Source organism: Camelus ferus, chromosome 24, assembly GCF_009834535.1.
Source record: "Camelus ferus isolate YT-003-E chromosome 24, BCGSAC_Cfer_1.0, whole genome shotgun sequence".
In the NCBI taxonomy this organism is placed as follows: Eukaryota; Metazoa; Chordata; class Mammalia; order Artiodactyla; family Camelidae; genus Camelus; species Camelus ferus.
In genome coordinates, this window is record NC_045719.1 from 583,253 (window position 1) to 596,700 (window position 13,448).

Here is a 13,448-nt window from a genome sequence, read left to right on the forward strand (position 1 = left end):
AGCCCTTAACAGAGGCAGCCAGGGGAGTGCTGGCGGGCAGGCGGTAAAGAACAAGGCAAAGACACAGAGAGCCGCATGATGGCTGGGCCCCACCACCGCTGCCACTGCCACCGAGGGAGGCATCGAGCCGCACGGTGTGGGCCGGGCAACACGGGTCTAGACACACTACCAGAGGACTCCTCCAGGCTCGCCAAGGACATTAGCTGCTCGTTTTCTAAGAGACTCAGATGGCTCAAGTCATCGCTTGGACTCCTCTCTTCAAACTGTTCTCCTGCATCAGGAACAGCGATCTGTAAGAAATAAAAGTAAGACGAGAACAGCGCACTTGCTACCGTGAGGCCGAGCACAGGCTGCAGGGAGGACCGCCAACCAGCCCATCGTCTGTGGTCCCGGCTCAGGACCGGGCTAGCGACCCTCTTCCTGCCCAGGCCACCTGCCTCCCCAGACCCACCCAGTGAGGCATCCTTAACATTTAAGGCCCCATGCTGTGTGCACATGCTCGGAGGGCCTGGCAGTAGTCACTCTGCTAAACGCAAGCGAGTCTGAGCAGCTCGAGGCCTGCAGAGGAGGTGCCGGTAAGAGCGCAGCTGGGCTCCGCAGGCTGCACTGGACAGGGCTTTCCCGGCTCCAGCCGGGGACCGAGAGGCACACGGGCACGTTGCAGTTTGCTAGGACATTCGAGGCCCAGAATAAAAAGTAAATTTCCTCAAGTGTCAATTTTATTTCACAATCATATTAAACATACGTCCAACAATATCATCTTATGAAGTAAAACTACAAAATGCACACTCATTTTTCGGATAAAAGCATAGGCTCTCAATGAACCTCCGCACTTGGAGAGGACGGTGCCCAGCTAGGCTCACGGAGACCTGAGGCCACGGTGCACCACACTACTGCTCTGCGAACGTAAGCTCCTTGTGACACTTTTCAGGATAAAAAACTGGGGGAAATCTCTATGAGAAAGAATATGTGTGAAACACCTCCACCTTGCGGGTCGCGTCTGCTACATGGCCAGGCCTGGCGCCCTGCACACGGGCCAGCTGAACTAAGGGCTCGGACAGGCCCCACTTGGATAAAGGGCTGTGGCGCTGCCCCTGCAGACACGAGACGCCCCCGCCGGCCGCCTGGACGGCCCGCAGTCAGGGGAGACCGCTGGCCGGGCTTTTCCAGAGCAGTTCTCTCCTGCAATTACTTCCTCATCCGTTTGCACCAAGCAGCTCATGTTTTTACACTTGTTTGCTGCTTCCCAGTTTTATGGTCCCTCTCTGAATTATCAACGATTTCTACACTTTCAGGAAGTCAAGTCTTCAACCAGCCTGAGAAAATAAATGAATCTATCACAGAAAAAGTTAGTCTCCCTCTTTAGAAACCATCTTTCCTAAACGTTCGAGAAACCATGCTTTGTGACCGAGTTCCCACCTGACAACACCTGCGAGAGGGGCTCTCACAGCTGGGAGTGGCACGTGGTAACACGCAGGGAACAGGCACACAGCAGAGCCCGCATGTTTCCTGTGAGGGGCCAGACGGTGAACATTTCGGGGTTCACCGGCCACACAGTCTCTGTCGTGACGGCTCAACTTGGTGGCTGTGGCACAAAAGCTGCTATGAACCACCAGGGACAGACAGACGGACACGGCCACCCTCCAGTACGACTGAAAGGGACAGGAGGCAGCGTGGACGTGGACAGGGAGCTACAGCCAGCCAACCCCGCTCAGGGAAACACCTCTTACATTAGACCCTTTTCATCTTTTTATAAAAATAATCCTAAAAATTCTTATGATAGTAGAACAACAATCGCACCTCCTTTTTATAAATTTTAGAAGTGCTCAGTTTATATTTAATACACAACTCTCATAACTGAGTGAGACTACAGGCCAGAAATCACAGTTCGCCGCCAACACTGGACATAAGTGTTTCTCTGCCCACTACCCTTCCTCTGAGGGGCCCGTCCCTACTTCCTGTGTCCCGGTGGGGCTCCCGTCACATCCCTCCAAGCGTGCACACATACAGCAACGCACACACACGCACAGACACACGAGGAAGTGGACGTGAGGCCCGGGCTGGGAAGTCAGAGCTCACCCCACCCACAGCGCCCTGGCAGACACGGGGAAGGACAGGCCCCAGCAGCTTGTCACAGGTGCTTTTCTTTTTTCACTTCACCCTGAGAGAAAGATCACGCTCTGCCTTCCTGACCACAACTGCTGTGGGCGGACACTCGGACTGCCTGCAGATAAACACAGCCCCCATCAGTCAACAAACGACCCAGCGCCCTCTGAGCCGGGGATTCGGGATGTGCCGAATCAAACGGGAGAAGCCCTGAGCCCACGCGCCCACTCCCACCGGAGCCGCACAGAGCCGAACAGAGATGCCGCGCGCTCAGCAACAACTCAGCACTCACGTGTGTGAAGTACAATTTTCACTCCCCCAAGACCACTCCACAAATGGGTAACACGTAAAAGATTACCTTGTCCTCCTCATTCATCCACGCCCGAGAACGAGAATCAACGGGAAGGTCTGTGTAAGAAAACAAACACAAAACTCAGAGACCAGCTTTTTATCAACTAAACACCCAACAACAGTTAAAGGTAGCAAATTAACGAACTAAGTAAACATTTTTCCCTTTAAACAGAATAGAGCACTTTCACATGAGGGCAGAGGGTAGAGGCCAGTTACATTAAAAACTGCTAGGCTGGGGAAGCTGGAAGAGTTAAACACTTGCCAAAAACACCTGAACAGGAATCTAAGCGCCGATGTCTGCTTTACAGAGAGGGTGGGCAGGAGAGAAGCCAGAAAAACGACACCTCGAGGAAGCAGACAGACAGCGGAGACCAGCAGGATGTCTCCAGGATGAGGCACTCGGACGCTCTCAACACGGCGCTGACTCCAGAGACCCCACGGCAGGTGTACCTGAACACAATCCTCCTTGGGCCAAACTCAAGCACCCACCAAGACAAGCAGTAAGCCGAGTGTGGACTAAAGCACTAGCTGTCAACAGAAGGACCACGCTTGCAGCAGCACCGTGGTCATGGAGGGAAATGTCCACGTTTTTACAGATGTGCTAAAACACGTAAGAACAAGATGATGTCTGGAATTTTTAAGTATCAGGAAAAAAGGCAGCAAGAACCAGAAATGAAGCACGTGACACAGTCCTACACCCCGAGGCTGTGGGAGAGGTTTACGGGCATTTGTTTTAATGATACAAAACTTACCATAAAATTACCCCTTTAAAATGTACACGTCAGCGGGTTTGGTATACCTGTGAAGCTGTGCAACCATCATTGCTAAGCACCCCATATTCTCAGCACTGCACCATCACCAGTCACTCCTGCTCCCCTCCCCCAACTACTCTGTCTCCTGGGTCCGTGTGCCAGGCCTGCGGGCAAAGGAGGCCTCCCTGTGTGTCCCGCCCCCAGCATGCTTTCCAGCTCATCGCACCAGCACGCACCCACATCCTACCCTTGTGGCTGAGCAACACCCCCAAGTGCACACGCTGCAACTGGCTCGTCTGCACCTCACTTGACAGGGATGTGCTTCCACTTTCCAGCTACTGTGACCAGAGCGGCTGTCGACACTCGTGTGGACAAGTTTGCGCGGATGCATGTCTGGGGTCATATGTGGCACTGGGTTGAATGTGCGGGCCCAGTTCCTAACGAACACACGCAGTAACCACCCCATCGTCCCTCCCGCAGGTGTGAGGCGGCCTCTCCTGGTTCTGACGTCCACTTCCCTCACGATCACAGAGGCTCAGCGTCTCCCCACAGGCCTGCCAGCCGTCCGTGCAACTTCCTTAGAGCACCGTCCAGCCACGTCCTTTGCGCTTCTACAGGTTTGGTTACTTGTCTTTCCACGGAGTTGCGAGGCTTTCTTCACGTACGCTGGGTGTTAGGCCCTCATCACACAGGAGCGACACACGTGGTTTGCAAATATTTGCTCCCATCTTTGGGCTGCCTTTTCACTCTCTCAAAAGTGTCTTCAGAAGCACAAGTTTTCAGCTTCAACGACGTCCAGTTTACCATATTTTCTTTCACTGCTTGTGTGAGGACTTCGTCTATTCTACTTTCATACATATTTGACATTTTTCATCAAGAGAAACATAAACATCCCTTAAAAATTCTAACTTGAACATACGAATGTATATCCATCCACCAATCCAACAACATGCACATAAGCAAGGCCTTCTGAGCGCTGGACTGAGGTTTGGTGCACCCTCCATACAGAACCCTACAATACAGTTTTCAATTTCAGGTCTCATTTCTTTGAAGAAAGAGAACATAGAGTCTTAAAAGCATTCTGACAGAAGCCTATAAATTTACTTACTTCACAGTTTACCCCACATTTTGGTAGCTTCTTCCCCAGATCCAATTTTATAACAATTTTTTAAATGGCTCCAAAGTGTTCAACTTGGTTTTCTTACAATTTCTTTTAAAATTTATAACTCACCAGTTTATATAAAAATGAGTTTAGGAACAAAAACAACTGCTGACAAGAATACAAACTAATTGATGGGGGAAAAAAATGCAAAAAGGGCATCAGAACAGCCTCCTTGTCCTGGACCTAAAGCGTGCTGTGAGCATCAGATAGCATGGTTTCCACAGCAAGGGAGGTTTCAGCTTAACCAGTAAGGACAGATGAGAAGTTAATTAAGAGACCTTTCCTCATAGAAGCATTACAGATGTGACATTACTGGGTGAAAGCCAAACCGAAGTATTTTCAGTCTACAGTATCACAGTTTAAGATAAGCACCGCTCCAGAGACAGGGACATGAGGAAACTAAAACATGCACAGGAAGAAGGAAGCTGCTTGGCGCAGTACCTCGCACTTGCTGCAGCGGCGAAGCCCCGTCGAAGGGGCGGCGGCTCTGGAAGGGCTCGGCGACTCTGGCCGGCCCCTCGTCTGCTCCTGCTGCGTCACTTTGAAAAGCGGGCTCTCTGAGGACGACATCTGACAAACGCTGGCTTTCCGTACGGTTCTTTGTCTTAGAGACAGAACTTCTTTATAGGGGAACAAAACAACGACGAAATGTTAGTTACCTCGGGTATATCTATAAAACATCCAATAATCAGTTACGTATTTCATCTGTGAAAAAGAAAACACTTCTGGGACCAGCCAGGCGTCCTGGGGACTGTCCTACCATTTGGGTCCAGTGTCGTACCACCTACAAAGTCAAGTATCATACTGTTACTCTGCCTCTTAAGTGATAAAATAAGGGTTTTTTTTCCTTTCCCAAGTATTATCACATCAAGAGAAAAGCTCAGCTTTTTAAAAACAAGACAGACTTCAAGGACACTGGTGCACCTGCCAGACAGCTCCTTCTCTGAATCACAAGTGCTTTGGAAGCTTCACTGTAGCCCCTGCCACTGCTCCTATCCCACCTTCCTATCTGCCTTCGTCATCTAATACACAGATGAAAAGGCTCTTCCATAAAAGCAATCTTCCACCCATCCTACTGCAAAACCTCTCAGGTCTGCCACTCACCAAAGCCACTTCACCAGCAAGAGGAGCAAAGAGATGGAACTTCAGGAAAAAGCTGCTAAATGCAACAAATTTATCGTGTGACACACAGATTCCCAGGGCCAGGCTTAAATCTGGCCAGGAGGGATGAAAAGAAAATAGCTCTGCCATGTGTTCCGAGTCCAAACCCTCTATGCCTGAGGCAGACTCCAAGTGACATGCTGGTCTCTCCATCTCTTCACCGCAGCCATAACACACAGAAAGCCATTCGCTGACCCAAAGGAGCATTCGCATGCAGACACACGAAAGTGTCACCCAATCAAACAGAAGCCGAGTAAGAGAAGGCAGGGGTGGCAGGCAGGCCATAAACGGACAGAGTCATGTGGTTGAGAAGACAGACAGAAGCAGGGGTAGGTTGCACGGCAAAGGACACCATCAACGGGGGGAACAGGCAGCCCACTGGGTGGTAGGAGACACCTGCCAACTGTTACATCCACCAAGGGGCTAGCATGCAAAGTATACAAAGAACTCTTATCACTCAACAGCAAAAAACAAACAACCTGATGAATAAATGGGCAGAAGACCTAAACAGACATTTTTCCAAACAAAACATACAGATGGCCGACAGGCACACAAAAAGCAGGGAAATGCAGATCAAACCCATAATGAGATGTGACCTCACACCTGTCAGAATGGCCATCTTCAAAGAGAACACAAATAACCATGTGGGTGCAGACGTGGAGAAAGGGGGCCCCACACACTCCCACATGTGGCCAGAGTGAGCCTGCGGGGCCCCCGACTTGGTCAGAGCCCCTGTGTGCCCACGGCCCTCCCGGCTGAGCCTCCACCTCCAATCCACCTCCTGAGGGCCACTCCCTCCTTCAAGCCTCTGCTCAGACCTCACACCTCCTGGAGCCCCGCAGTGACCTTTCCCTTCAACCTTCCTAACATCCTCCTTATCACATTCCATTTTTTTCTAGCACTCTCCCTTCTTCTAGCACTCTCCCTTCTAATATACTATACAATCGGTATAGTCTAATGCCTTTTGTGTAGTGCCTGTTTTGTTCACTGGTCTTTCCTAAGCCCTTGGAGGGGCACCTGGCACACAGTGGGCATTCAGTCAAAAACACGCTGAATGAATGAATATACGAGTTAACATTTTTAATACATGCAAAGTCCTTACATCTAAATCTTATCAGGAGGCAATTCACAACAAACACATAAGTGATGAATAAACATTAAAGTATGTTCAATCCCAAGAATACTCAATTATGAATTCACCTCTGAAAACTTTAAGACTGCCTGGAATGCCACCATCAAGAGATAACTACTGCTTACGTCTCGGTGTATAGCCTTGCAGACTTCTTTCTGTGCACTTAGGCACGCGTATAAATACATTCCCTGACTTCCAAAATCAGAGATTACAAGTAACATTACATAGTGAGGAGGCTCAGAGAAGCAAGGCCCTCACGTACGTCTTCCAGTGGGAGGAGACACCGGTACAAACCTTCCCAAGGGCAACGTGCTTGTCTGCTCTGGTTTGTAAAATCAAATATTCCTAACCCAGCAATTTCAATCCAAATTCAATTTCTCTGAACAAAGTAATCTACCAGGTGCAAAATGCACGTGTAAAGAAGCTCACTAAATTTAAAATGGTAAAATTCCAGGATCTCGATGCCTAACGTGGTGCAGCCACTAGCCCGTGATGCTGCCTGCGTTACCCATGTGGAAAGAGGAGCACAGACAGCGACTGCTACAGCGATAGACAGCATGCCCAGCTCAGTCCCGTCTCCGTAACGTATCATTACATATGTACACGTGAGTGTGCACAGAAGACCGTCTAGAGGACCAAATAAAAAGATAGCCAGTGGCTATTACCCAGTTAGCAGGATTATAGACCTTTGCTGTCCTCCTTATGATTGTCATATTTTATAATTTTTTCAATGAGCATATGTCACTTGTCAAACGGGAAAAAGTATTTTGAGAGCTTGAAAATGTCTGTAATTAAACTAAGATTCTCAGACCTGATGAGAGACAATCACGTGTGCATTTCCACAAGACACGGGGAGCAAGACGCAGGGGTGAACTTACTCATCTTCCCGGAAGACGAGCTGTAACCTCTCTCGTGGTTCCACTTCACTCTGGCTGCTGGGAGAGGACTCCAACGGAATCGAAAACCTCCCTTCCACTAAGTAAGATGCCTGGACATCACAAAACCTACACACAAAAAATTGTTTAATTGCTAACAATTAGATTATACACATTTAAACTCACTACACCACAGGGCCATGTGATTGTACAACCAACAAAAGGGCCCAGTGTTCAAGCCCCTCATCTTATGTCGAAGCACTGAGACCATGCACGACCAGCACAGTGTGCCGGCATTAAACGGAAGAGCCACAGAAACCTTAAAGCTAAAGGTTTTTAGTGAATTCCTCCAACCCCTGTTTCAAAGGTAGAGGCGATGGCCTGCAGGGAAGTCCAGGTTGGGAGGACAGGACGGCGGCTAAATATTCCAGCACAGGTGAACTTTTACACACGCCACACGTGGGCACGCAGCTCAGAATACTAGCCGCCAAGAGGTGAACTAACACAAAGCCAAACAATACGGACAGAAAAACCGTCAGTGGGCTGAAAGGTCACCGGAGCTCAGTTCCACACCCACCACCACTGCAAGTAAGGCAATGGCACAGGAAAGGGTAAGTTTCATCTTCTCTGGTAACAGTTGTATATGAACAGCCAAGCCCTCAGACACAGCAAAAGCACAAGCCTGACTGGGAAATCCACAGAAGTGTCAGTACCTCGCAGGCTTTATGGATCTGAAACAACCATCTGTTCACACAATTCTTACCTGTTATCAGGGCTGTGTCTACTTCTAGCAAGCGTTGAAACAGCAACAGGCAAGCCAAGATTAGAAGAAAGAGTCACATTTTCCAAAATCCCACTATTACCAAGTAATGAATTGGTTAAAAAGCTTGGGAATGACTCTTCAGCTATACCTCGAACATCTTCCATCTCACTGCAATGAGAAATCAAATATTACTGTAAAACCTTTTCACATGATTAAGAGTACATGCCTCTAAATCTTAGAAAACTGATAAACTTTAGGGGAAAAAAATCATTTTTGGGGGGAACAGCACCAAGAGGGGATACTATTAGCAAGCATTCTAGGGTAAAGTAATTCTCAGAATACTTCGCTACTTTACAGTTGAGAATATAAACATCACACGTTCTTCTTACAGTTAACACAACAATGAACTAGAACACAGCTCAGTCTGCTCTTGGAGTGAAGAACCAAAGACAGCACAACACTAATGGCACATGCACATGATTTCACGACAAGTCAAGCATTCCTGCTGGGTACACATTCCAACACGGAATAGAAAACAGAACTAGCAAAATCCAGCTGCTGATCTGAGAGATTAAGGGTGAGTAAATGGCTAAAAGGTGACTGCATCCAAAGAAAAATCTTAAGTTAAATAAAGTGTATCTGGCACACGGACAAGGCAAAACTGGTAAACGTGGCACCCAAAGGCTCAGCGTGGGCACCTGACTCGGAACCTGCACGACTGACAGAGGGCCCCCAGTCCACGCTGGCCACTGGTCTGCCCGTGGCCGTAGTACTCAGGAGCTGCTACTCAATTTCAAAAATATTTCAGGGGGGAGGGTATAGCTCAGCAGTAGAACGCGTGCTTAGCATGCACAAGGTCCCAGGTTCAATCCCCCGTACCTCCAGTAAAAAAAAAATAGTAAATAAACCCGATTACCTCCTCTCCCCACAAAAAAAAAAAAAAAGAAATGCAAAATTATTTCAAAGTCTTTATCATGAAAGGGCTGTGGGGAATTCAATGAAGAAAATAAATCAGGAAAGACTCAATAAATGGGTATTGGCGCTATTCCTTGAAGAATGAGCAGAATTTTTACAGGTAGAGTATGATGAGATAAGGGCGCTTTTAAGGTGACAAACATAAGGAGTGGTGGGAGAGAACTAAGATTTATTGCATACTTACTACCTCATCTCACTTATCCTCATGTCACTAAAGAAGACAAACTCAGAGACTAAATTGGCTAAATTTACCCAAGGTTGTGCAATTAGTAAGATTCAAGCCCAGGTATTACTCTGCTCTAAGCACTGAGTGTGTGACGGCCCTACCAAGTGCCACTGTATGTGGCATCAGGTGTAGAAAACTTCACAGTGAGTAAAACCACGGATCCTAAAAGCCCTCAATGGTCTATTAGGAAGTCTGGACTGACCCCACCAGCTGAAGGAGAGGAAGGGAGAGGGCTCAGAGCCTGGAAGAATATTCTAAGAGGTGCCACCACTGATAAGGCGGACAATGAAGGACTGTGCTGGGGTCAACGACAGAGGCACTCAAGTAGGTCTGATGGTCAAATTTAATTACTCTATAAGGTGGGAAAAGTTTTAAGACCACTAGACATCTGTGAAACGTATTTGATTATGGATGAAGTACCCCTGCCCTGTCCACTCTGCACCTGACCCTAGGTGGACCTTTCTCTCTGCGCAGTCACTCCCACCAGCTCACCGTCAGCTCCCCCAGCTTCTATGGAGCTTCCTCTCCCTCAAACCCTGCTCTCTGCCTGCAGCTACCGCAACATCCCCACGGTCCCTTTACCATGCAGCCTCCAGAAGGGAACCGCAGGGGGCCAGCCAGCTCCATGCATCCCCAAGCCCCTCCCCACCAAAACGCTGGGCAACATCAACACCCATCTCCCTGCTGCCAAATCCCAAATCCAATTCCAGTCTTCATCTTCTTAAACCTAACAGAATCAAACTCACACATCCTCACAGAAATACTTTCTGCACTTGGTTTCCAAAACACAGCTGCCAGGTCTCCAGCTTCCCTGGCTGCTCCTCCTTCTCCCCACAGCCCCCGCTGTGCTCAGGCGGTAGCATCTCCTAGGGACCCTCCCTGCAGAGCCCCCATCGCAGGCCTCCAGTCTCCTCCGCAGTGCACTCCCCAAACGCAAGTCACCCCGTCAGACAAGTCGAGCACTGTTACTCCCCAGCTGGAATCCTGCCACTGGTTTCCCATCTCACTGACAAAGCTGGTCCTTGGCCAGATGTCTCCGACCTGCCTCCTGCTGTTCTCCTCCGCTCACCCAACCCGGCCCCCCTCGCCTCCCTGCCGGTCCTCCGGTCCTCCAACGACGCCCAGGTGCCCTAACATCCTGCCCCTTCACCTCCCCCAGGTCATCAGCCTGTGCAGCGCAGCAGGGCCTGTCGTAGTGTTCCAGTCGTGCCATTAGAACGGAAGCTCCGTGAGGGCAGGGACGCGGCCCGTTTAACAGTGAACCCCTGCCTGGAGCGGCGCCCCGCACAGAGCAGACCTCAGTAAACCTACCGGGTGAATGGCTGTGTCCACACTGAGCCAGTACACAGCACATATCTTTCCAACCAGCACATAAACGCCCCGTTTCAGATCATGTCCGTGTTCTCCCTCCTATCACGTTTCAAACTACTTCCTCTTCTCAGCTGCTACAAACACCCTCAACTCTCCCACCCTATGCCAGGAGGCAGAAAACCTGTCCCCATCCTTCCTTTGCATGTCCCACTTCCCTATTCTCTTCACAGCCAAGCGTCTCCGAAGCCTCCGCACCACCGCTCCTGTGTCTGACTGGACATCCTCCTCCTCTGCCTGCTCCCTCCTCATCAGGGATCCCAGGAATCCGACATCGGCTCCGTCAGGCAGTGCACAGCTTACACAGATGGATCGCCAACTCAAATGCCTGCCAGACCACAGGACTCTTAAGAACCGACATCAGCTGGAAACTAGGACTCCACTAGAACACACTTAAAGTCAATGAAAACACAGTTGCCAAACAGCACACATCCAGGAGGCCAACTCCTGAGGGCAAACACGCCTGCACCCAAAACGCACCCTGAATCATTCCACACATTTCCATCTCTGCTGTTACCACCCTACCAACCTCTTCACCAGTCTCCAAGCTTCCATTCCTGCCACCCTACAATTAATTCTCCATATGGCAACCAAAGGGGCCATTAAACATAAATCAGTACCGTACCCTTAATGAAAACTTTAGCGAGCCACTTCAACTTCCACACCTCCTGGCTTACCACCACATACCAGCTTTTCTGTTCCTGTGACACCAAACCCACCCCACCTCAGGGCCAGAACACTCTTCTAGGTACCTGCACAACTAGCTCCTTCCTGACATTCCCCTCAATTCAAATGTCACCTTCTGAGAGAGGTGGTCCCTTAAGTCCCACGTAGCTCCACAGTCGATCACCCTCATTTTAACTTCTCCAGCATTTATCACTGTTTCTGTATTTCTGTCTTCTTCCCCTAAAAAGATTGCTCTCTAAGAGCAGAAACCTTGCCTACCTATCCACCACTCTTTAAACTACTGTGCAAGTCTTCCAACTAGCCTCTCCACACCTAGTCCTGTAGTTACTAACTCACTTCCTTATTTACAAAGACATGCACCACATCAAAAGTTACACTGAGCTCCCTAAGAGTTACCCCTATGTAGAAGGAATCAAATCCAGGAAAACTCAGATAGTAAGCAAAGGCCATCCATGCAACCACCACTACCAAACACCCACCAGGAAAGACACTCTGGAAGCTGACGGTCCTCAGCAGTGCCGATACAGTGGGGCTCTGCTGCGGGGGCCACGGGAGCGCAGACCAGGGGACGCCCCTCCCGCGGCCATCCGGCACCCGGTGTCTCCTGCTTCCGGAAGGGTCACACCTGGTCTACACCATCCAGGGTCGCCGTCCTAGAGCCTTTCTAGGAGGGAGACCCCGCGTCCCTCCGTGTCGCGTTACCGCCACGGTTCTGTCACCGAAAGTGCGGACGGTATGATGCCATCTTTCCTGTCACTTTATTTGAACTCCGAAGCCGCCTTCGGGATTTCTCTTGGTATTTCTCTCGGGTTCCTCTCAAAGAAGTAACCTCAAAATTTCCTGCCTGAGTTTACTTACACTTAACTGCTGTAACTCCACGCCTGGGTATATAAAATACCATTTGCTGCAGTCTTTAATTGGACGCCTCCGTGTACAACTGAACACATTTAAAAGTATACGCGGTGGGGAAAAGGCAAATCACACCTGCCGACATCCTAAGACACTCTTCTCAACCAGACAGGCATCTAGCATAGCAGTTTTCAAAGCTTACCGTAATCTTCGCCCCAAAAACTGAAATCCGGAGAAAAAGTTGATTTTGGAGCAGTAAAAACTCCAGGCAAATGACCTCAAAACGGTAACAGCGAGTGAAAATACTGTCATAAAAACCGCTGTCCTCCAGGCGACGGCCTCGAAAGGGACCTCATGCTCCTCTAAGCAAAGTCTGAAAGGGAGAAAACCAAAGCAGGGCGACGTCAAACGCCGTCTGCTTCCAGTTCTGCAGGAAACGACCCGCGGGGGCGCGGGAGCGCGTTCCCCGGCCCGACCCGGCCCGCGAGCGGGGCCCCGCGCCTGGCGTGAGGGGGAGGCCGGGAAGCAGGCCCCGGCAACAAAACCCGAGTCCGGACGCCCAGCCCTCACGCCCGACCCTCCCCGCCCGGAGGACCCTCCTCACCGAGCCCGCGACACCAGCCGCGGGAGCGGAGCCACTGGAAGGTCCGCGGAGGCGGGAGCGTCGAGCGTCCTGCGTCCGGCGGCACAGACAGTGCGCGTGCGCGCACTCACCCGCGGCGTCCACCGGGTCCGGCCGTACAGCGCGCCGCTCAGGTTTACGTCGGTTCACGGCACAGGCCGAGAGGCGGGGACTCCGAGCCGACTTAGGGTTGGACGGCGCGAAAGGGCGAGCCCGCTGATTGGGCGAGGGCGGGCGTCCCGGATTTGAAGCGGGAAGCCGCGCTCCGCCCGGCAGCGCGGCGCCCAGAGCCTCACCCACTTGAGGGCGCCACGCCTCCCAAACTCGGGGGCCCGAGGGCACCGGCCTCGCCTGGCGCACGGAGCACTGTCGGGGGGACGAGTCACCCGACACACCCCGAGGTCGGGGCTGCCAGCTCT

The 13,448-nt window shown here is 50.7% G+C and overlaps 1 protein-coding gene across 4 annotated transcripts in view; it reads right to left on the bottom strand.

The window, feature by feature from the left end:
- CEP192 (centrosomal protein 192) overlaps positions 1-13,154 on the bottom strand; it is a 70,525-nt gene extending 57,371 nt beyond the window's left edge. For 3 of the 4 annotated variants that reach the window (XM_032467379.1, XM_032467380.1, XM_032467378.1), the window contains exons 1-7: positions 13,012-13,154; positions 12,610-12,780; positions 8,303-8,470; positions 7,543-7,668; positions 4,813-4,991; positions 2,465-2,514; positions 170-290 (exon numbers count right to left, since the gene is read on the bottom strand). In XM_032467379.1, the coding sequence (XP_032323270.1) occupies positions 170-290; positions 2,465-2,514; positions 4,813-4,991; positions 7,543-7,668; positions 8,303-8,470; positions 12,610-12,719 (754 nt within the window). In that variant the 5' untranslated portion in view covers positions 12,720-12,780; positions 13,012-13,154. Of the gene's footprint in view, positions 1-169; positions 291-2,464; positions 2,515-4,812; positions 4,992-7,542; positions 7,669-8,302; positions 8,471-12,609; positions 12,781-13,011 lie in introns of those variants that run through there. The other variant, XM_032467381.1, reaches the window with a different exon arrangement.
- Positions 13,155-13,448: the final 294 nt, after the last annotated feature.